This window comes from Sitophilus oryzae, unplaced genomic scaffold (genome assembly GCF_002938485.1).
Source record: "Sitophilus oryzae breed Bouriz unplaced genomic scaffold, Soryzae_2.0 scaffold_494_pilon_pilon, whole genome shotgun sequence".
Lineage (NCBI taxonomy): Eukaryota > Metazoa > Arthropoda > Insecta > Coleoptera > Curculionidae > Sitophilus > Sitophilus oryzae.
Window position 1 is genome coordinate 3,435,446 of NW_022147078.1, and position 25,516 is coordinate 3,460,961.

At 32.7% G+C, this 25,516-nt stretch overlaps 2 protein-coding genes across 2 annotated transcripts in view; one reads left to right on the forward strand and one right to left on the reverse strand.

Moving 5' to 3' along the window:
* Positions 1–2,787: 2,787 nt before the first annotated feature.
* Positions 2,788–25,516, reverse strand: part of LOC115886675 (transmembrane channel-like protein 2) — a 28,900-nt gene continuing 6,171 nt past the window's right edge. The window contains exons 3-17 of the mRNA XM_030905929.1: positions 24,174–24,348; positions 23,863–24,112; positions 23,617–23,805; positions 13,401–13,684; positions 13,082–13,273; positions 10,648–10,896; positions 10,519–10,588; positions 9,043–10,025; positions 8,878–8,981; positions 7,825–7,975; positions 7,547–7,726; positions 7,369–7,489; positions 7,079–7,316; positions 4,936–5,142; positions 2,788–3,009 (exon numbers count right to left, since the gene is read on the reverse strand). Coding sequence (XP_030761789.1) covers positions 2,789–3,009; positions 4,936–5,142; positions 7,079–7,316; positions 7,369–7,489; positions 7,547–7,726; positions 7,825–7,975; positions 8,878–8,981; positions 9,043–10,025; positions 10,519–10,588; positions 10,648–10,896; positions 13,082–13,273; positions 13,401–13,684; positions 23,617–23,805; positions 23,863–24,112; positions 24,174–24,348 — 3,614 coding nt within the window. The 3' untranslated portion in view covers position 2,788. The remainder of the gene's footprint in view (positions 3,010–4,935; positions 5,143–7,078; positions 7,317–7,368; positions 7,490–7,546; positions 7,727–7,824; positions 7,976–8,877; positions 8,982–9,042; positions 10,026–10,518; positions 10,589–10,647; positions 10,897–13,081; positions 13,274–13,400; positions 13,685–23,616; positions 23,806–23,862; positions 24,113–24,173; positions 24,349–25,516) is intronic.
* On the forward strand, positions 18,165–23,529 carry LOC115886654 (pancreatic lipase-related protein 2-like). Its single transcript, XM_030905901.1, has 5 exons — positions 18,165–18,462; positions 21,628–21,776; positions 22,245–22,380; positions 22,553–22,666; positions 23,060–23,529. Exons 1-5 carry the CDS (start codon positions 18,329–18,331, stop codon positions 23,502–23,504), a joined length of 978 nt encoding a protein of 325 aa, XP_030761761.1. The 5' UTR covers positions 18,165–18,328; the 3' UTR covers positions 23,505–23,529.

Consider the following 25,516-nt stretch of genomic DNA (forward strand, 5'->3'; position numbering starts at 1 on the left):
TTTTCGTCAATTTTTTTGGGGGAAAAAAAATTATGATTAATGTAAAAAAATAAAAGTTCACAAATTTATCATTTCATTCAAATAACTATCTACTCAACAAGTTTATTTAATGTCAATAATGACATGTATTGACTATTTCCATTCTAAATATCTTGAGAACGGTTGCTCGTAGCCATTTTTACTAAGAGACATGTTTTACGTGAAAAATCGAGGAAATGTGTATTTTTTCACTCAGTAGTTTTATACAGGTACGGACGAAAAGTTGTTACTTTTCAAAATAAGTAAAACAGATCTTACAAATAGGAGTCACATTGTCATCAAAATCCCCAAATTTCTCGTGTCAAAAAACTCCCAGACACCAATAATTTTCATCCAAATATTGACGTTAGGTACTTCAGAAATTAATTGGAAATAAATCGTATAATAAATTAAACTTCTACTTTTACTTATTTTTATCTGCAGAATTTGCTCCCCAAGTTTCCGGAATACAATTTGGACCACCCTATATATTTTTAATATATTACTTTTTCTGCTACTTTCAAATTCTCTATTTTCTACTACTACTTACTTTTCTTACTCCTAGCTGTTAGTAAGAAGTTGCACTCCAAATATGCGCACATAGTGCACACCCAAGCAGCATTTGGACGTCGGGACAACGTTGTGTCACGCGACCAAACGTCGGGGCGCAACGTCGGCACAACCTCGTGCCAACCCTAGTCTGCACTAGTTTGGAGAATAATTTTTGGGTCGAAACGACGTTGGATACCGACGTTGGCTAGAAGCCTAATTTAGTACAAACTGCAACGTGTTTTAAAATCCTAATTCACAGAAATACAAAACTAATATGGCGTCTAAGTCGCGTTTATCCTAAATTGGGATAATTAAAAATATTATTTTTATGATTTAGTTAGAGACATATGTCAGATGGCAGTGAAGGAAAACAAAACAAAGTATTTAAGTGTGGAGGATGTTTGAAAATCATAATTATTGAAACACTTTAACCGACTCTGTAACTCGTTACCCAAGGCAAAAAGTTAAACACCAAACAACTTTATTGATAAATGTATTGTTTCTACTTTGAAAAATACTAATGGGCCTTAAAATTAAATTTAAAAATTTTCTTGAATTTTTTAGTAAAATGAGAATAATTTATTCGCAGTCGAAAAAATTGTTTCCGCGCGTGTTTTAGGGGTCAAATATTTCAATGTATTCAAAAAACGAGATTGCTATTTTAGGAACGAAACATTTTCTTATTTAACAACATGGCGGCTTTCACTTTGTTGTTTTGGAGATTAAGATGGAGTAGTTCGAGTAGTCGCATACTGGATAATAAAGTCGCAGTTCGTAACAGGTAGTATACTAGTCTGGGTACCTAATTTAGTATCCTAGAGTCTAGCTTGTGCCGCCCTCTATAATATAAATAAACGAGGGAGTGGATAAACTATCGGTAATATATGTCGATGTATATTTAAATTTAGTTTTATATGTACCTTTCTTATGTCCCATTTTAATTAAGTTTTTTTTTATAAAACAAAAACAGCACTAGACTGTCTGACTGAACAGAACAATGAAGTGAAAATTTGGGATTTAAGGTTATGGTTCATGCAGTTGCAAAAGGTAGTGACTCGGCGTCCTACCAACGTAAGAATAAGGAAATCTAAACAACGTTGGAATTAGTAAAACAGACGACGTTTGCATAACGTTAGGTCCTGAAACTGACGTCGGAAAACTCTATATTGTCCAACGTTGTAACTACGTTGTCGAATCACCTAAGGTCATCAGCTTAAAAGGTTACAAGACAACGTTTATTCGACGTCGCAGAAGCTTCTACTTTGCTGTGAACTAGTCAACGTCGGCACAACATTATAAAAACGTTTAAATTTATTTTAATAGCCAAGGTAGGGAGCTAACTATTTTTTGTAACTAATCCAACGTTGTGTTTAGTAAACATGTGGTCGCAAGTCGTGAAAATGCTACTTGGGCACACAATTTTGTTAACAATTAAGTTATTCTTTATAGTAACTACTAGATTCTGACTGACTTCTACTACCACTGGCCAAAGCAATAATTAACCTCCTTTCACTGTCTTCTTCCAAGCTTTCTTCATTATCTCCAAAATTTGCGTCTGTCTCATTCTCAACGCTGCCTTGAACTTCAACCGTTTCTTCTTGGTATGCTTCACTGTCATCGTTACTTGCATCTGCCGCTTTAAACGGATAATTCAAAATAGTATCCACACTCGTATCATCCTTTATCTCAGTCTCTTCAGAGGTGGATTTATCAGGAGAAGCAATCTCTTCCTGTTTGAGATATTCAACGTCTTCTTCTAATACTTTCTCTTCGGCCAGATTGGAAATTAAATTCTTCTGTTCTTCGGCAATTTTCAGGTCTTCGCTAAAATGAATTATTACATCTTCATCTATGGCTAAAGATTTTTTTAGGGCGCACCTAATTTTGGGTGCTACCGAGAGAATTTTTCTTTCAATTTCCTTGTTTTCTTCAGGATCGTCTTCAGTTTCTCGCAACCTTTCTTCTTTAAATACAAATTTTCTCTTAATTAACGGTTTACGTTTGTTATTAGACTTAACAGAAGTGTCTTCTTTCTCTAAAATGTTTTCGTCACTGTGAGTCTTGCTTATGGTAATGACAGGAATGTTGTCAGACCAAACTGAGGACTCTGAGTCTCTCCGGTCTGTTTTCTGTTCACCGATATCTTCGACGATCTTTATTATCTTTGCGGATGTATGTTCTTCTATGGAGGTCTTGGAGGGGTTTACAGTTTTTTGTTTCAAAGATGGTTTATCGTTTTCTGTAGATTTGTTATTTTATCATCAAAAACTCCGGACTTTTTTGCTTGTAGTATTCTCTTCAAAAAATCGTTTTTTTCCGATGGTGGTTCTTTAGGAGATGACGATGAAGGAGTAGTAATTTTCGATTTTTTATTTTCCAAATCCTCTTGTTGGCTACTTCGTATGTTCTTCAATTCGACGTCATGGTGCTTCTTCTCTTCTATTAAAACAACAAAAAAATTGTTAAAACCTTGGTAACCCAATGTGAATTTTTGGCGGTGATTTTTAAGATATTTGCGTTTAAAGATTTCAATGCATCGATTTTAGCATTAGCGAAATCAGGAGATTAATTTGTTTAAAATTACTTTCGATTTTATCATTTCATTAATGCTAAAACCGATGCATAGTAATCTTTAAACGCAAATATCTTGCAAACCGTTCACCATTTTGAACTAAACAAAGAGCTAGCAAAAGTTCTAGCTTTTTATATGATTTATTGAAATTACAGTATCTTAAAAGAAGTACCATCAGTAGTATCATCTACCCTAATGGAAAGTTCCCTTTCAGGTGTGTTACGGAATTTTTCACAATCGCCATTAGCTTTGGCATTAAAATGTGCGTAAGAGTACAAAATTTCAATAAAAACTGTTTACCAATGTTCTTAAAAATAAACAAAATATATTGTTTTTATTTAACTTTTCGAGAGCTGTAACTTTTTCAGAAAGCATTTTAGGGCATATACTCATAGGAACTTTTTGTTTTATTTTTATCTGTATAATCACCTACCAAAGTTAGATAAACTATTTTTTTAACACCCTGTATAGCTGTGTGTTCTTTAGTACAAAATGCTTCTTTTCGGTTATTTACGTGTAAAATAAAAAGAACAATGTAGACGGGGTTACTGCTATAACTAAAGTACTGTTTAGAATTTTGATTTCATATTTTGGCTAATTTTTGTGTTGTTTGTATCGTACCAAAGTTACCCCGGTTTACGTTTGTTGTTTGTTGTTATGGTAACTATGTTGTTGTTTGCTATTACTATTAATAGTTGTTTACTATTAATACAAAAAACCGCTTGACAAAAGTAAAATTCTGAGCTAGTGTAATAAGAATTTGCAAAGGTCCAAACCTTTGAATAAGAAGACTAAGGAAGGAGCATATCAAAAATCTTAGGTACACCGCGATGGGCCTCAAATATGGCCGACTTAAATTCCGGTTTATCAGTGTCGTTCTAATTTTATTTAAAAAATGTAAAATTATGATGTAGGGTAGACATTGGGGTAGACTCAATCATTTGTTGTTTTATTTTGTTGTGAATAAATGTTGGTAGTTATTAAAATTGTTATAAAAATATATAATTCTAATAAAAATAGATAAGTTATAATAAGTATTTATTAACACAAACATCCGATACGCGCTACTGAAGCAGGTAAGTCAAATTAACATATCTAAATTCTTTGACATCTAATTTTTGACAAGTAATAAATTAAAGCTAAAATGCAAGAAAAATATAATTTAGTTAATTTAAAGTGAATTTCATAAATGATCGGTTTACTACACGTATGTATATTATATAGTCACTTACTAGCGAAAAGTTATTCCATTATTTCACTCAATTTTTTGCCGAGATCTACCGCACGCTACACAACCGACTATTTTAGAGTCTTTTCGATAAATCGATAGTGTGTTAATTTAAGTTCTGCCACAATTTCCATCTAGATTTACTGCTTTATACAACTATCAGTAGTAGAATAAATAATAAAATAACATAAAATAAGCTCGTAAGACGACAAATCCACAAAATTTCCAAATCAAATTCAAATGTGTCAAATGAATCGTCAAACAGAACTGTCAAGGATCCCCACCCTAGAGAGCTTTTATGGTGGCTTTTCCGCCCACCATGCATGAATACATGGATAGCATTATGCTCCTTCCTTAGTCTTCTTATTCAAAGGTCCAAACGAAATCACAGAAATTGCAAGAAGATAATATTTATGATGATGGTATTTCTGTAGCAATTTTTGCGCATTTTTTTAATTTTATCCCACTATAAATATCACTTTGAACGTTTCATATGAGTGGATAAAAATCCCATTATTAAATTATTGTGGATAAAATATACTGTGGATAAAATTATACTTCCTACCTTTATGGTCATTTTTTCGTAACCAGGCTTTACTAACAATATTTTTTAAGGTGTGCCGCTCAATGCCCGATTTCTGTTCTTTGGTAGATTCATCTTTGTTAGTGTCGTATGGCAAAGAATCGTGTTGGTCCACATCAGTACCATCTTGTTCTTCGTCAGATGTAGAAGATTTCCTCAGTGCTTTCTTGATCAGCTTTGTAAAGAAAACTAAAAATATTTGTGTATTAGGTTTAGCTTCATCATTTTTATTATAAATCAGAGAAGAAAAATATACAAGGTGTTTCAAAACAAATGCGAAAAACTTCAGGGGGTGATTCCTTGTTCAAAATAAAGGGTAGTTTGCTTCATAAACGTTGGGTCAAAAGTCAACCATTAGGGAGATATTGCGGTACAAAGATGGCGGAAAAATAATGTTTTATTTTTATCGAAAACGAAAAGAGAGATGAACTAGTAAAATTTTATGGAAGCATTACTGTTATGAAAACACGCTTTCTGGTAATTTTTCACTTTTTTAAAATGAGTGGATGGGGTTGAAATAAACTACCCCTATCATTCTTGTTAACGAATTTAAGAAATCTTATCAAACACATGCAAAAAAATTAATTTGGATAGTTTAGTTTTGTTTAGAAACTTTTATCTCTCGTATTTTTTTGATAAAATTCACCCGATTTGAAATTAAAAAATAAAATGTAAAAGCATTACATGTCAGGACAAAAACATTTTTCTGATAAAAAAAGTCTAGTGGGCTGCTGTAATTTTTTTTTAGGAAAAAATCTGTCGGCCGCTGTTACTTTAGGATGTTCTAATATTATTTTATTTGACATTACTCTACTGCAATACGTTATTCTCTAGATGATTATTATTATCGTTATTATCACTAGATCCTTAATCTAAAAATGTTTTTGTCCTGACATGTAATGCTTTACATTTTATTTTAATTTTAATTGGTGGGTTTATCAAAAAAAACACAAGAGGTAAAAGTTTCTAAACAAACTAAACTATCCAAATTAAAGCATTTGCATGTGTTTGATAAGATTTTTCTATAAATTTCGTTAACAAGAATGATAGGGGTAGTTTATTTCAACCCCATCCACTCATTTTAAAAAAGAAAAAAAATTACCTGAAAGTGTGTTTTCATAACAGTAATGATTCCATAAAATTTCATTAGTCTATCTCTTTTCGTTTTCAAGATAAAAAATAAAAACATTATTTTTCCGCCATCTTTGTACCGCGATATCTCCCTAATGGTTGACTTTTGACCCAACGTTTATGAAGCAAACTACCCTTTATTTTGAACAAGGAATCACCCCCTAAAGTTTTTCGCATCTGTTTTGAAACACCCTGTATATAATTATAATCCCTTATTAGATATAGTCGGGGAAATAATAGAAGAATACAGATATTTCGGATAACTAATACACAGGTTGGAATTTCTACTACCAGAAATCAACAGAAGAATTAAGTTGGCATGGATATGGAAGAAACTCAATCATATTCAAATCCAGAATGCCACTTTATCTAAAGAAGAAAACATTCGACCAATGTGGTACCAGTGATATGCATGCAAAACCTGGATACTTAAAACGGACATCATAAGGAAACTGCAGATCGTACAACGCTCAATGAAAGGAAATATGCTGGGAATAACCAAGAGAGACCGTAAATGAATAGAGTGGATACGACAAAAGACACAGGTAATAGATGTCATCCACAGAATCAAATACTTCAAGCGGCAATAGGCAGGACACTCGGCAAGAAGAACGGACAACATGGACCACAAAAATTAAGCATGTTACCCACCAGAAATTAAGAGACCTAGAAGAAGACCAAACTTGAGATGGGACCATGATATTAGGAAATTTCCTAATATCATGGTCCCATCTCAGGTCTGCTAGGTCTGCTAATTAGCAGGGATAACTTGGACCCGCATAGCCAACAATAGACAACAATGGCTACAAAGGGAGTATCTAAATATGTGAGGGAGGCTACACCGTAATTGGAAATAGTTGAATAATCTGAAAATGATTAAAAATAGTCAGAGATTAACAATAGAAACATTTTTTTCAGTTCTAGTGTGTTTCTTTTTTCTCTAGAGTACATATTCTCCAGTCGTATCTTTTTGACTCCGCTATATGGTCTTTACCTCTACTTTTGCTTTCAACTTTCTCAACCTCTTCTTCCTTTTGACTGACTACAATCTCGTCGGACTCTTGCCTAGGCGTTTCATCACAACTCCGAGTACTCGGCAAGTTGCCTATTAACTTCTTCCATTTGGAAAATGGAGTCTGGTCGTTCGATTCTCCAGATCCACAACGTCTCCTTCGATCCACCATTTCGAACATTTTTCGTCTTTCTTCAGTCCTCTCTCTTCTCAGTTGAATCTAAATTTAAAATTATTTACATAAAAAATGCCTAAAATGTCCAAAAAATCACCTTTAAGTCGTTATTTGCCTCTCTTAAAGCTCCAGTAAGAGATATTAAATAATATATAAACATTATCAAGAATACAAGCAAAGGAATCACAATTCCAGGCGAGGAAAAATAATCTAAGACACTAAAAACAATAATTATATTAATTTTGGAAATTAAAAGGGACTTAAAATAGTTATACTTGAATACTTGCTGCGGTACGTTATCTTTTATAGTTTTGGTAAAGATGTGGAATATAAAGTGGTAACCTGAAAACGGGCCACAATGCCATGAAGGTTCCACCTTGACAACAGCATAGCCCACAGCAAGAACGCTTAGGAACAGCATCAGCAGGAGCAGAGCATAGTAAAAATTATTTGACCTAAAATATAAGAAACAAAATTTGGTAATAATACTACAAAAATAGCAACTATAATGTCTTTCAAGGTCCTTAAAAAATATTATTAATTTGGGACTTACTTTGATGCCCTAAAAATTACTTCGTGTGGTACATTACAGGTGAGTACTGCCCAGGCTCTAAGGTACATCATAATATACAGTTTAACAACATTAAGTACCACTAATCCTGGAGAGAAAAACATTCCTAACCAAACCATACCCTGGTTGTTCACTAAAATAAAAAAAAACTATCTGTTGAAGTTTTAGAATAATTATTAGAATGCTTTAATATTAAAACAACTTTAATAAGTATAGAAGAGAAGTATTTTGGAGAAGTCTTTTAATAATGTAGTCCCTTAATAATATTATGCAGGGAAGAGAAAGAGAAAGAGGAAGAGGAAGAGGAAGAGGAAGAGGAAGAGGAAGAGGAAGAGGAAGAGGAAGAGGAAGAGGAAGAGGAAGAGGAAGAGGAAGAGGAAGAGGAAGAGGAAGAGGAAGAGGAAGAGGAAGAGGAAGAGGAAGAGGAAGAGGAAGAGGAAGAGGAAGAGGAAGAGGAAGAGGAAGAGGAAGAGGAAGAGGAAGAGGAAGAGGAAGAGGAAGAGGAAGAGGAAGAGGAAGAGGAAGAGGAAGAGGAAGAGGAAGAGGAAGAGGAAGAGGAAGAGGAAGAGGAAGAGGAAGAGGAAGAGGAAGAGGAAGAGGAAGAGGAAGAGGAAGAGGAAGAGGAAGAGGAAGAGGAAGAGGAAGAGGAGGAAGAGGAAGAGGAAGAGGAAGAGGAAGAGGAAGAGGAAGAGGAAGAGGAAGAGGAAGAGGAAGAGGAAGAGGAAGAGGAAGAGGAAGAGGAAGAGGAAGAGGAAGAGGAAGAGGAAGAGGAAGAGGAAGAGGAAGAGGAAGAGGAAGAGGAAGAGGAAGAGGAAGAGGAAGAGGAAGAGGAAAAAAACGATTAATCGAAATTCACCACACAAGTATAGACATTACTTAACATATATAGATCATACGAAATAAACTTTTAGTCACCTGATTAAGATTAATCAGCACAGCCTTGCCCAGTTTTACATATTTTTTTTTATAAAATTAAACTGCAACCAACCTAACCTAACTAAAAGTTTAATTATCGCTTATATACTAGTTTAATACCTAGATGAAGAATATTTTCAGCAACCTTAAAATCACCATACTGAGGAAACTTTTTCTCGAGATCCCAACACCAACATCTATTCATAACTCTGACAAATATACCCCTAAAAATACCTTTATCGATTATTTTCAACAATTTCAATATTCCAAATCTATAACGCTTACCTAAAAAAATCCATCGCCAACGTTGACAGTACCGTCATTATCAAATCCATGACAGTCAATTTAATAAGTTCCTGACCGAACATCGTTTCCCAGCACAGGCTACGCAACCTTGCTCTAGTTGTATAGTTTAAAGTCTCTTTTTCTTCTATCATATCAACTAAAGTAACTGAAACCGCAGTACTGGTTTCGGTACTATTAAAAATCGCGTTTTTAGACTCCATCAACTTATTGCAATAATTTATACAGTACTCTGATTCTTCCAAGTTAATGTTGTATTCTTCAGCTGAGGTAGTACTGACAGATTCTGTAGTATAGAATGTAGCAAGCGTCGTACTGACTTCTTGGAACACTGTAGTAAGATCGGTCTCAAATCGTTCCTCTTCTTCGGGCCAGGTGTTGTTAAACACAGGCAAAACAGTTGATTTGAAATATTCATAATTTTCAGTTGAATTCTGATTAAATGAAGTTTCATTACTAATGTTTAAAGAGTTGTATAAAGTGACATTTGAACCATTTAGGTCTGTAACATTAAAATAATTAAACTGCGACAAAATATAAGTTAAGTAATCTACGAAACTTTCTTTCAAATCATCCAAACTGTAAGTTGAATAATTGAAATATTTTTCATTATCAATTATTGTAGAATTTGATATTGACATATTCAATTCAGTAATGTTGAAATATTCTGTTGAAGCTGTTTCTGTAGGTGTGGAGTTAAAATGTTCTAGAGCAAATTGACTGACTGTTGTTAGAACTCTTTGCATGAGGTTTTCTGCTATATCTGTGAGGTTTGATGGTATCACTGTTGAGGTTATGTCAGCAAAAAAGGGTTCGGTGCATAGACATGTTTCAAGGGTTTTGTTATCAGTCAAAGACGACACAGTTGATGTTAGAGATGATGGTGATGATGATGTATACAGAGCTACATCAGTGGTTGTGGGTTTGGCAGGGTTGGTTTTAAAATTTTCATGGTATTCTTCCTTCTGAAATAAATTACTAATAATTATAGAGCGTGTATTGTTTGTTTAGCGATCGATTCAACGTCACGCCATATTATTATATTGTCGAACTCTCTCTTTCAATTGACAACCAAATGAAATCCTAGATCATATATACTTAGGTGAATGCATAAACGCCATACGATTAGAAAGAAATGAACGAAATGTAAGTCATTGATATATTTGCTACAGTTTCTATAGTGATTTACGTATCTACGTAAGTATATATCTAGGGTTTGTACCCTAACATACCTACATGAATTTAACAAAAATAGAACTCACTCGCTTAGTAATTTTAGAACAATATGAACCGTTCTCAGACGCACCATAAAACACATATTTGACAAATAATAATGACGTAACGCTGAACACTCTGAGTGATTGCTTGTTAAAATTAAGGGTTATTTGCTTCAACAAAGGATGAATAAATATCTCAGTAATATCAAAGAAATGAAGACTAAGAATTTTTTCAACTTACCATATCACTTATTTTGTAAAACAATGCAAATATTAAGGAGTACAAATTAAGCAAGTTCAATACCATAATTCTGAAAATTACTTCATTAATGTTTTAATAGTATAATTAATGGAAACATAGATACTATACCTAGCTAGTTGAAGCATTAGTTGCTTTCTCGGGTGATATTGCTCGAGAAAACCCAGAATCTCGAAAAGCATCGGGAAAAAGACAGTTATCAATGACATAACTACAGTTATCTCGTTTCTTCTCCACACAGTACTGTTGGCTTCTTTTTCTGTCGATCTTTTTACCACAACAACTACAGCAAAGGCGGAAAATGATAACAGTCCGACAACTAGGCTGTTGACTAGTATCCGAAAACATATAACTTTCCAACTAAAATCAAAAAACTGATTGTGATTAATAAAAATAGTTATTTGAGTAACTAGTTCAAAAAGGACATATTTGTTGCACGACGGACGCATGAGATCTTTTGGTCTGGCAATCATGCTGAGTGCAACAAATATGCTTTTTGCACATGTTGCGCACAGCATTTTTTCTACGATCGACTTGAAAGTCTTATTTAAATCTTTATTAAAAAGTGTTTCTTTATTAAAAAAGTGTTTTTTGCACTAGTGTAAAAAATGTTACTTTTAATACAATGTTGCGAGGAAGTTGTAGATGAGGAGTGAGAGCTGTCCACAAAAAAAGGTAGGTATCAAAGTTGGGTTTTTTGTAATAGAACACCCTATATATTAATTGATTTTCGGATTCTAGGAGAAAAATAAAGGTGAGTTTTATAAAAGACAAATTTAACATTTTCTAGAAATAAAGAACAATTTTTAAATTACAATAAAAGCTACCTAAATTGGAATTTACCCGGTATAGCCTAATATGTAGTTAAATTAACTATTGTACCTACTTTAAATCAAATTAAAACTTGATCCAAAAAATTATACAGGGTGAGACAAAATTAATATTGAACATTGGTCACCATTAAAAGCATGTTATTCTTTTATTTTAAATGGAACACCCAGTATATTATTCCGATATTTAATGGAGAATTTATGTCTCTTCAAAATACTATTAAAGTTATCTACCCCTCTAACAAACATTTTCCTAGATATTTTCATTTACATAATATGATCTGAGTAGATCTTTATTATTTGATAAAATCTAGGTGGCTGGGATATGTCCGACGATACTTCAACATAGCTGTCTAGTTAGTCCACCTTTAACAACTAGTTATCATTATGTGTCAGTTAAAACAAAAAAAAATTCTCAGAAATTTGCCGAAAATGCAAACTTATCCTACACCAGAGAGAATTATTGATATGATTTTATTAGTTGGTGAATGCAGTGTGTATTCACCAATTAATAGAATACTTTAATGCTCCTGATTTTATCAAGTCTGTTTTTTTATGAGGATATATTAGACAGTGATTACAAAACTCGATTACAAAACTATTTTTCTTCAATCTTCGAAATTCGACTTTACAAGTGGAGAAAGATACGTCTAAATATTTTTCGATACCGTTTGATAGAGAGTTATCCCGGGGTCTAAAAAGAATTTTTAAGAATGTCAATTATAAACTTGTGTATAGTGCTAGTAATAAATTACAACAATTATTGGGTAATTCAAAGGACAAAACACCTCCACTGGAAAGGTCGGGTATTTATGAAATTTCTTGTAAAAATTGTAATCAGAAATATGTTGGGCAAAAAAGAAGATCAATATTAACTAGATTTAAAGAACATTTAGCTCAGATAAGATATGGTAGACCGGATAAATCTTGCGTTGCCGAACATATTGTTGATAAAGAACATTTTATAGGTCTTAATAATTTAAAATTAATTAAACAAGTCTCAAATTACAGGCAATTAGATGCATATGAAAGCATCAGAATTAATAAATGTAAAGATAGTATGAACAGAGACAACGGTCCAATTCCTTCAAGTTCTTTGTTCCTACTACTCTAGTGGCGGAAATCTAACTGTTACGCTCAGTTGGCTCTGACTCGGTTGGTTAGTTTTTGCCACGCCCACTCGGTGCCCACTGGGCGAGTATATAAACGCTCAACTTGTAGATTGTACTTTAGTTTATAATCATCTGCTGATGATGCTAACATGGTTAGCGAAACGCGCGTCCAGTGTAAAAGTAAAAGTGTTTTGGTGTATTGTGGTGATTTAGTGTTTTTATTTTGCTAAAATTTAGGTAGCTGTTATCGAAATTTAAAATTTACTCTTCATTTTTACTAAATGTGAAATATGTCAAAATCCTTAGATTTTAGGTATATGCTTCTTTAATAAAACTCACCTTTATTTTTTTCCTAGAATCTAAAAATCAATTAATATATAGGGTGTTCCATTAGAAAAAACACAACTTTGATGTATAAACTAAACCTACATATGCTGGTAAAATTTCAATTCGATATAAACTACTGTTCTTCTTGGAGCTTCGGCTGCGTATATGAGAAGCGCCACCCTGTACAGTAGATAGTGAAAAAAAGATAGCTGCTTTTTGCACGATCGTAGAAAAATGTATGTTTTGGGTATAATATGTCAAAAGTCATCAATTTACTTTCTGGATTCTCTTTTCTTTTCAGTTTCCTCGAGGAGAGCTTCTTTGAAGCCTGTAACTATTGAAGCTACTCTGTTATGAGCCGTTTCAGCATTTCCAATCATGTAATCCCATGCAGTGAACAGCTTCCACGAAAAAATGCATTCGTCATCTTTTTCGGATAGTTTTGACATCCTAGAATTCTCAGCCATCCTAAAATATCACATTAGTAGGTCTTCATGGTTTTAACTCTTACGAAAAGCGCTTAAGCAGTAGAAACAGTTACAGGTAAAACTTAAAGCTTTAAAGCTCTATGTTGTCAGTTGTCATATTCACCTACTTTCTTAATGTGGCAAAGAAGCTGTAAGCATAAACGACCAATCCAGTGACGAAATAAGCAAAAGGAAGTCTGTAACCACTCTGTTCTCTGAAACTTTTCTTATCAATGCTGTTCGAGACTGCAGATTCATTATAATCTCTGTTCGTGTACCAACCGTAGAATAAGGGAGAGTACTTGAAGACTCCCTCAAAATCCCACAGAGTTAGGAAGTTGGTAGAGTTGTACTTTTCTTCGGGAAGGACATATTTTCTTTCTTTTACAGCTTCTGGGTCTGCTGTTATTATCTAGGTCGCGAAAAGAAAATTGTAATTAACTCAAGCAAATAATGTAAATAGAAAAAATTGACATTACAAAACAACGAAAATCATGATATACAAACCAGATTAAAAAAATACTTTTAAAAAGGTATTTGAAATACTAGATATAAAATACGTATTTTGTAAATAATTTTATTACAAAAAAGTATGTACTTTTATCCGACAGCCACTGCTAATACAGACATTACTCACATATACAGGGTGTTTCAAAACAAATGCGAAAAACTTCAGGGGGTGATTCCTTATTCAAAATAAAGGGTAGTTTGCTTCATAAACGTTGGGTCAAAAGTCAATCATTAGGGAGATATTGCGGTACAAAGATGGCGGAAAAATAAGGTTTTTATTTTTTATTTTGAAATCGAAAAGAGATAGGCTAATAAAATTTTATGGAAGCATTACTGTTATGAAAACACACTTTCTGGTAATTTTTCACTTTTTCTGGAAATGGGTGGAAGGGGTTGGAAATAAACTACCCTATCATTCTTGTTAACGAGGGGTAAAGAAAAATCTTATCAAATACATGCAAAAAAATTAATTTGGATAGTTTAGTTTTGTTTAGAAACTTTTTATATCTTGTATTTTTTGATAAAACTCACCGATTTAAAATTAAAAATAAAATGTAAAACGTTACATGTCCAGGACAAAAAAACATTTTCTGATAAAGAATCCTAGTGGGCTGCTGTAATTTTTTAAGAAAAAAATATAGTCGGCCCGCTGTTACTTTTAGGATGTTCCTAATATTATTTGAGTTGAAATTACTCTAAATAATGCAATTCGTTATTATCTAGAAATGTTTATTATCGTTATTATCACTAGATTCTTAATCTAAAATTTTTTTAATTAATCCTTTAATTTTATTTTTTAATTTCCAATCAAAAACACAAGAGATAAAAAAGTTTCTAAACAAACTAAACTATCCAAATTAAAGCATTTGCATGTGTTTGATAAGATTTTTCTTTAAATTTCGTTAACAAGAATGATAGGGGTAGTTTATTTCAACCCCTTCCACTCATTTTAAAAAAGTAAAAAAAATACCTGAAAGTGTGTTTTCATAACAGTAATGCTTCCATAAAATTTCATTAGTCTATCTCTTTTCGTTTTCAAGATAAAAAATAAAAACATTATTTTTCATTCATTTATTAATGGTTGACTTTTGACCCAACGTTTATGAAGCAAACTACCCTTTATTTTGAATAAGGAATCGCCCACTGAAGTTTTTCGCATTTGTTTTGAAACACCCTGTATACATGCATATAAAATAAATAACACACGCGTCTGTTCCTCCACTGCTTGAAATAGGCTGTCATTACAACGGCTCGTTCTGGAACACTTACAGCACCTTGAATCTTTTTCGCAATCTCTATTTAATTGTTGATGGACTCTTGGATATATTCTTCCGCAACCGTTGCAGATCGCCATCCTCTGTGTCTTTTTAACGTTGTCATATGTTCACTCCTGCATTTGCCAGTAATGTAGCGGATGATCTTCTCATACAATGCGCCAGTGTATTGCCCAGGATGTTGTAGGCTCAAGTACTTGCGGATGGTCTTCCTGAATCATTTTTCTTTAAAATCTGACTTGCTGGTTGATAATTCACTATTTTATCGTTAAAAAATCGCGATTTATGCCCACTTGCACCGTTTGTATGAACTTCGTTTAAAGGCTAAACAATGATTAACTGTATATTGTAAACGCCACAAATGTTTGGGAGTGATTCATCGCTTGATGAAGTTATAATCGACACGCGCGCTATCATTTTTACATTAAAAACGTAAATTTTTACCGCAGACGTAGGTTTTTAAAGGCCCGGTCTAATCACCTGCCTGTGCTCCTCCTACTTATTCTAACATGTGTTAGGGTGATTGACAAAGACGATACTATATCGCGTTTCTTTGATTGATTCGTTTTTGTGCGTCAGTCCATTGGTGTGCTTGCAGCGCGACCAATGGGGCATTCCATTTTATATTTATAACCAAATATAGTGTGACCAACGGATCTGTAGCTATGGGGTATCGGCAGGGGAACGCAGTCGTAAACAAAACACGCCCAATTTCATTCATAAAATAGGCATGGCCGTACGGTGTTATATGAAAATAATGTGTATCATAAATATAATGCTCAGATTAATATTTTTTTTCAAAAAACTTTAGGCTGTTTGAATCGTTACTGTTGGGTTAGCAGATAAAGACTAAAAGCTTTTATTAAAGCTCCCTTAAATATTTTGAATCATTTTATTATTGTGTTGTTAATATAATAGAAGAAATAATTACAGCTGGGGGTTGGAACCTTTGGTGTTACACAGCAAAATAAAACACTAGATCAGTACAATACGCCAAAACACTTTTAATTTTACGCTGGACGCACGTTTCGCTAACCATGTCTGCCATCAGCAGATGATCAAGACTGAGTCTTGAGGTATATTTATTTATATATCTGTACTAACTATATTTTTTTCTATAATACATAATTTTAGAATTTTAGACATAACTATTTCCAGCAAAAAAAAATCGTGAAAATAGTTAACTTTGGAAGCGCAAACAAAACATAATTTTCCTCACCAGTAGATCCAATATTGCCTATTACACCAGATATGGTATCGCTCCGCCAGCAGTTTTTAAAGGTTAGGTTATTGTCTACCCATATGTTTCATCCAAATAGATAATACTTGGCTATATTTTCAAATTTCGCGTATATATTTATATCTCTCTCTGTAATATAATGGGCCGCTCCATTAATATTTATCTGTTATTTTGACATTTACGCCAAAAAAATTCATTTGATTTTAATAACCCCCTAAGCGTTTTCCTGCAAAAGGAAAATTCGATTCTTCCTGCAATTTTTGCAAAAGCTAATTGTGGGGACGAGTTTGAATTCGAGATAAAATCTATTTATCAAATTCCTGACCACTTCGAAAAAGTCGTCGAGCTTTTCGACAGCAATCTCACGTGGTCGTTTCTTTCCAGAGCTGGATATCATTTTATCGGGGTTAGTTTTCAACCTTTTTTTTTATCTTCTGTGTGAATTTTTTTATAGCCGATACGCTAACTCCGGAATAAAGAAATATCCGCTCAAGTTACGTTTAAGCGGCAACTTAAGCGAACTCTCTGTAGCTTCTTCATCGCAAACCCTATTATGAACACAAGGAAACAAACCAAATGAGATTTCATCCACGTTATTATTAACTTACCTATATAAATTAGCTATTATTTCTCTTGTCTGACTATGTAGCGTCTTACTCTTAACAAATTTATTCATTTTAAAACACAAATATACGATCAAACTTGATATTAATAATTAAAAACTACGAACGAAAAACATTATAACAAGATAACAAAACAATCAAACACAACTTAACTGTCATACGAAAAATATAGGAATAAAGTTTAGGATAACCGGTATAAAATAATGAATAAAGTAATAATGATCAAAAAAATGACACCGCCACTGGATATTTCAATAGTATTCAATATTCCTACTCTTTTCAGAAGAGACCGTGAAGTTGGGGATAAAGCAAGCGAATAGGAAAGGCGTAAAAGCCATGGCAACCGCGTGGTAACAAATCCTGTGACGTACTCTCGCCAATCATGTTCGATGAATAGGCGGCCATGCGCGGCGATGTCGGTTTGCCAATGATATCGTTGAAAAATCTTCAACTGTCATAATAAGCAGATTATACAGAATGAAAGAAATAAGTTATATTAAATAAAACATATCGAACAATATGAACTACGTTAAAATTCCTTAGTAATATACGTCAGAATATATGCTAAACACATTATATATAATAAAAATATATTAAATTTATAGTTCATGTCTGGCAAATTTGCTATTTTATAGATAAACGTGGCAATATCGATTTTTTTTTCTCGCATTCCTTCCGTAGCTTCAGATCCGCTGGTCAAACAGTATATGTTTTGACAAGACTTTGACAGTTAAAACAACAAATTACAACAGATTATATATTGATTATTATATGACTTGAAACACCACGGCACTGGAATTAAGTTTTATGTGACCTTGAAAAGAGTAGTTCACATGGTAGCGACCGATGAATCACTCCCAAACATTCGTGGCGTTTACTATATAATATTTTATTATAGTTAATCATTGTTTAGCCTTTAAACAAGGATTATACAGACGGTGCAAGTGGGCATTATCTACATGACGTCGCATAGTGACATAAACGCACCCTGATAATTTATTAATTCGCAACAATGAAAGTAGAACTGGTAGATCCTTTTAAATCAATTATTCTTTAGAGATTGGACATAAAACAGTTCAGCTGTTGGATAACATTTTGTATGGCACTCGGGTTTTATAACATTGTCAAGTCACTTGAGAAACTAAAATAAAAAAATAAATACTTGGGTTTTAAATATATTTTTCTACAAATTAATATTTAAATAGAATATATTAGATACACTCTATGTAAGTGATGTTATAAGATATGTTTTCAAATAATATACAATTGTTCTCATAATATAATAAATAATATAACCTATTGATTTATTTGGCTTTGATGAAGTCAGCATTTCTTCATTATTATTTGACTATTGCAGTAGCAACAAACTATTAAATAATAATTATTGGATTAATAAAAAAACTATAAACATGTTGTTATATGGATTAATAATTTTAAGTGTTATATTGAATTGTGATGCTGTGTTTTACCCAATAAAAGATTTGAATGAAATGATCAACGTCAGTCCTCCTGAAGATCAAATATCGTTTCATCTGTATCATTAGTAAGTTCCAGGAAAATAAAATCATTATGCTGGGTGAGTCTTAAATAAGTGCAAATATTACCAGGCCTGATAGATCTCGATAAAAAAACATATTTTCTCTTTACCGTTTTTCAAATAACTCCAAAATAACCGAATTATTTTGCTATGAATTTTTGTCTAAATTTTGAGAACCACTAGATATTTTCTGAGGTTATTTTCTTGTAAATTTAGTCTACTACCTATGTTGCCATATTAGGTATCAAGAAATTATGGTTTTTAACTAAAAATTTAAAGAAAATCCAAACATTTTTTTTCGGGAAAAAAACTTCATAGACGTGTTTCTGGGGTCAAAATATACTACCCCTAAAAATATTTGTACTTATTTAAGACTCACCCTGTATACGCATTAATATATTATCCTTGTTTATATATTCTTAAAGTTGATCAACCTCTCGACAAAATGTGCTGCCTCTGGTGAACAAATCGTGAAGCTTTAAAGGAATGAAGCATGTGATTAGGGGCGGAGTCAAAAATATCGATTATTTGCGGTATTTCCCTCAGAGTAATGTAATAATATAGCCTCGGATTTTTGCGAACTATAATAGGGCTCAACTGATTAAGAAATTTAAACAAAACTATTATTTCATTGTTGATTTTCGATTATTTTTGCTGTTATTTTAAGGATTCTAAACCGTATTAACAAGGAAATTATTATTTCAATATGTTGGTACATTAATGCTAATTACTGGTAATTATTAATATTTAAAAAAAGTTACATACACTTACTTTATTTCGATTTGACACAGAGGTATAAAATTTTATTTCATTCTTAGATCATTTTATTCTAAATTGAGGTTTTACGAATTTACGATAATTTTTTTTTTTAAACAAAACTTTTATACATTCTTGATTAAATTTTTTCTTAATTAAAAATAAAACTTGGCACTTGCTTCAATAATATTATTTGACATTTAAATAAATATTATGTACTTAATACACCATTTAAATCTTTATTACACGAAATAAATATTTCTTAGCGTAAAACATGATCAGAGTCAAATTTGTTTTAACTTTGTACCATATGAAAAAAAACGGCGTCCAGTTGGCTGGGAAATGACGATCGACGACATTTCCCATATAAATTTACATATAAAATGACAGCGGTCTTCATTTCATAGCCATCACTGACGCCGTTTATTTTCGATCAAGAATTATAGAAACTGAAAATATCATTATGTTTTAACTCACAAAGCCCGTTAAACCATAAAACTTTCTAGTATATTGTTTTATTAGGAGTAAAAATGGCACTTTTCGTGGCGAGACTGTACGTTTGACATACAGCCGAAGCACAAAAAGTCATTTTACTCGAATAAACATGCTATTTTTTCAAACGCCACAAATAATTTTTTAAACAATTTCAAACGTTCCAAATAATATAAAAGATTTAAAACTCATACCTTGTAAGTAATTATCATGATACAAAGAAAACAAGGTATGATATTGCGCAGGTTGGTCACCACGTCACAGGTGATAAACGGCACTATTGGTCGGCAAGCTCCACACGCCAATTTCAAATTTTCAAACAGATGATACATAATAAATGTGTATAATGTGTCATAACTTTTCAAATGTCAATCTCGATGATTTTACATAACTTTAGGGATTATGTCCGAATTCTTCCCTATTTTAAGTCTTTTTTTATTAGTGGCAATTGAACAATAAGGATATTTTTTTGTATGGCATATGACGTCACAGGCGATATGCGCAAACTGAACTAAATTGGAGTCGCTATCGATCATACCTTGTTTTCAAGTTTTCTTTGTATCATGAGTAATTATATATCGAGAAACTATGGTTACGGCTCGTTGAATTTGAGACTTATGTCATTTTAATAATATATTTTCATACTTTTATGCTTCGGCGTAAAAGTGCTTTACTTTTATGCCTAGGCGTTAAAATGACTTTTATATTGTCAATCACGTAGCAAAAATTAATACTTTTGTGACATTTGAAAAGAAATAATATTTTGAAAGTAACTGGTATATTTTTCTGCCACAACAAAGTTATTATACAGTGATAAATGATAAGATCATATTGAAACACGGCTACTGGGTAAAAAAAATTGGCTAAATTTTATCAATAATACTCCAGTTCAAAAGTTATTTTCCAAAATAATTAATATTTTTTAATAATTGATTGCAATTAATATTATTTGACTAGTTTAATTTGATTAATAAGACTAGATTAATTTAATTTAAAATAAATTTGATCAGATTTTTTTTCGTATATTCAACTACCAGAAAACCAAAATTATATGATAACGAACTTTTAAACGAAGTTGAAGGAAGATTATAATGTATCTATCACACTATTTAAAAGCACTACTACAATTATTAGAAGAAAAACAAAAAGAAAAAAATACCCAAATACCTTCACCTTCTACTCAACTACAAAATAAATGAATATAATCTCTTACAAGAACACTACACAAACTACTTCTTGTATTCTACACTAAACAAATTATCAAACTTATTAATTAATCAAACATAAAGAAAAATTAAGCAAATTACCCCTTCACCTACTACATAACTTCAAAATAAAATATATAAACACTACTAAATTACTTCTGGTAGTCTACACTAAACATTATAATCAAACTTAATAAATTAATCTAATTTTACATTACAACTACAAAGAAACAAGAAAATGTTTTAAAACTACAAGAAACAAAACTTCGACACGTGCGACGAGTGTAATAAATCAAACGGACAAAGAATATAAAATACTTTAAAATGTGCATTCAGAAAGAAAAAATGTCTCGAAAATTATCTAAACAAACATTTTTTTTCTTATCAGTGAAAAACATCGACCTCGTCGGCCTTGCGGAATTTGTCGGGTATTTACAATGGTCCAATTGTATAATTACCAGCTTTCATAGCATATCTAATAGACAAAAAATATCTGGTCGATTAGTAACCAATTGGCACAGTCCGAAAATTATCGATTTTTATTTTCTCTGTTTTTATCGGCCGCTTCTAAATTCAGAGTAACAAAAAATATTTTTCTGTAGTAAAAGACTGTGAAATACGCCCCGCCATCTGGTGCTTTACATACATAAACGTCTTAGGTTGAGCTACTTTAAAAATTCATATACAAGGATATTATTTATAAAAATGTAAATTTTAGTACTGATCTTTCTGTGGACGATGAGATAATTATTAACAATGAAACTTCCATTGAGAGTTCTAGATTTGATTCAGAACTACCAACAAAGGTACTTATCCATGGATGGACTCATGGTAAGGATATTCTATGGGTTAGGGAAATGAGAGAAGGTAAGTGATAATCTAGAAACGCTAGAGGAGTTAGAAAAATGAATGTCATGGAAACCGATAAGTTAAAACAATCTAATGCCCAAATCCATGATAATAAAGTAATATTTTATATATTTTCGTTTTTGTAATTGTTAATATCTTTTAGATGGGTTAGTTAGAAAGTAGAATATTTTCCAAAAAAATCCTTTATGGGTATTTCGCCACTGCACTGCAAAGAAGACGGAAAGAGATAACTTTCCGAAACGTTAAGCATTTTTTTTCTTTGTTAGGCAAATTTGTATTACTGTCAACATAACTTCTGACAAGCAGCGTCCGTTTTGGTTTAACGCAAAAGTGTTTACAAAAAATAATTATTTTATTTTGTAGATTTTCTTGCAGTGCCGTGGCAAAATACCCATAAAGGATTTTTTTGGAAAGATGAATCCTCCACATAGGTATAGACATTTTTTAGAATATTTTGTTTTTAAGCTATGGCTAATACAAGACTATGGAACGTGATTGTAGTCCATTGGGCACCACTCTCCCATGTTATATACTTTGAAGCTAGACTACACACCCCAGTAGTAGCTAAACAGGTAGCTAATATGATTTTGACATTAAAAAAGTGAGTATAACTTTTTAAGTCTATTAGTAGCTGTGCATTAGAATTTTGACACAAAAAATCAATATTTTTCTGTTGAAAAATGATACGTTTTTAAAATTACGAAATATTAATATAATTTTAGAAAATTAGAGGTATGGATTGTGTGCGTAACTTTATTATAATATGGTTTCAGGTTTAAAGGTACGAACATGTCAGATGTACATATCATAGGCCACAGCATGGGAGCCCAAATATCAGCCTACGCAGCCTTTAAAATTAGGGAACATTCTAATGATACTGTAGGACGGTAAGTATAGTTAAAATCAAGTAAACTTTGAGTCACGTGATTAAGCTTGACCGGCACAGCATTGTCCACCTTTACATACTTTCTTTTATCGAAAACATTTTAGCAAACAAAAATAAATTAATTATCTTATACTAATATATAAAATCCTTAAGTGACTGACATACTGATTAATCACGATCCTGCTCAAACCACTCAACGTAAGAAGCTCAATTTTGTATACAGGTTGATTCTAGGGTGTAGAGGTTCGATAAGAAGGGATTTTTTAAAATTCCAGTTCCAAGAGGGTGAAACCACCCCTCAAATATTACAATATTTTTTATTATTTAAAAAAAATCACAACAAAAAAAAAAGAAAAAGTAACAGAGCGGAATCACTCATATAAAACTTATACAGCATTACAGGCTTGGATCCAGCGGCACCTCTATACGAATGGCCTCACACAGAATCCCTGGACGAAGTTATAGACCCCAGTGACGCCACATTTGTAGACGTCATCCATACCAACGCCAGACATCTTGGAATGGTCAGTCCCTCAGGACACGTTGACTACTATCCGAACGGAGGGGAAAACCAACCTGGATGCGCCTTCTGGATATGCAGTCATCAAAGAGCAGTGGATTACTGGACGTCTTCGGTGAAAAATCCGGAACTATTTCATGCATATCCCTACGATTCTTGGGATGAATATCTCTCAGAAAACGTGAAGAAATTGAAGAGTTATCCAATGGGAATTGCAGCGAGTAGAAGTATTCCTGAAGGAATATATTATTTGGAGGTTGGGAATGAATTCAGACAGTATCTGACATCTGTAAATAGCATCGACGATAGTTGGACATAAAATTAGTTGTGTTACTTACATATTAATAAAGAAATAAGACACATAAATGTTTTTTTCTATTATTATAAGATTAAAATAAAAATAAAGATTCAATGAATCACAATAGACTTACCTCGGGTATAGTAACGAATGAGATGATCACGACTGCTATAACAATGTTGACCCAAAACAACCAACGTAGAAAAATAAAATACGATGCTACCACAGATCCAAAGTGAGATTCTATCTCTTTTATCTTCAGTTCCCATGGTATAAACCACATGGACATGTTGGTAAGCTCTCTTTTCCAAATTTGCCACTTCTAAAACACAAAAAAAACTCAGCATTATAATCTTTGTATATTCTAGTTAATCCCTACTTTGATTAAGACAATATTGTATCTGGCCAGCATATCCCTGGTCGAATGACTCTGGGCTAGTCTCTCTTGAAGCTGACCCTCGTGTTTCTTAATGTATGCCTTCGCTTGTAGCACCAGCTTCAATTTCTTGCGCATGTTCCAAGGCTGCATCTTAACGTTACTCAGAACCTCCTTGTGCAGCTTTATGTTTTCGAAGATCTCGTCTTGAGTGACTTCGTTGATTTGGTCGCCATCGACAGTGATTGCGGTGCTGGAATGATATTATTATATTTAGCAATGATGGTTAAGATCACTGAGATTGATGTTTTTACTCTCCGGAGCTTGTAGTGAAGACTGAAGACCTTCTTCGTTCTGGTACAGGCGTTTCTGGTGAAAACGGTGAGCTGGCTCTTCGGTTTCTTTTTTTGGATCTTCTAGTTGAAGCTCTGCGTTGAATGATCGCGTTGACGCTGATTGAGTAGTCTTCGTCGTCTGATCCGGTTGGTTCTAAAAATCTCTCGTTTTTTAGGTTTAATATTTAGGGATCATTTTACTTCTTGCATTCAATCGTCCTAAACGCTATTCATGCTAAGCGATACGCCCTCTATGCCCGGATTTTCGAACTATCATATGGGCCATTTCTTTTATTGATTTGCATTGTTTAGGTTTGGAAATCGAAGCTGACGACTCTTATTTCCCATTTATTCTTTGTGTTTTATGTTGTGCTTTTCGTTTGAAATTAAATAAATATGAATCATTATTGCTGTGTGCCAAAGTGTAATTATTGGGCAAAGAAAAACCCCGAGAATCGTTTCCAAAGGAAGGATTGTCGAAAGTATTGTGGAAACCGAACTTGGGAATAAAGAGCTGGTGGATCGAAGAAAAAATTGGATTAAGGCATTGAAAATTGGAAAGGAAGTTTCAGATCATATGCGAGTGTGCTCATTACATTTTTCAGACCAAGATTATTTTCATAAAGGTGGGTTTTGTTAGGTTTATTTTAGATAGAAAAAATCGCAGAATTTTAAAGAAAACCGCTGTCCCCACAAAAAATCTGCCACTTGTGCTTGACTCAGAGGCAGGTCCATCATCCAGGGATATCCGCACAGCTGGTAGAAGAAAGAGAAAACCAATCCGAACCCGAAGTCAGTATGGAATGTGAACAAGATGTAGAAGACGAGGAAGATACTGTTGCTGGAGAAAATATGATAACAGCTCGAAAACGCTCTTCACTACCTACGGAACCAAAGTTTAGGGATGCAGAAGTGCAAGTGAATACCCCAAAAATTCACACATTATGTGAGCTTTAACAACTTATTATATTATTATTAACGATTTATTGGGCAGTGATATTTTGACCTGTTTTGGTACTTATTTTTTTAAATAATATACATATATTTTTTTGCATGTTATTTTTAGTCATACAATATATTTTTACTTTATACCAATTTACATAAAAATAAATACTACCATTATATAGACGCACATCTTTTATTTAATTAACTAGTTCCTACTCTGTGCATGTACAGGGACATCATTTTAAGTGTCTCACTCGATTTATAATTTTCCTGTTTGGTATTTAAAGATAGTAGAAAGATTTTCTAATGTAATTTTTCGCGAGGATGCCGATTCTCTACACCAAAATTTTTTACAACGTCAATTTTGACAGATACGA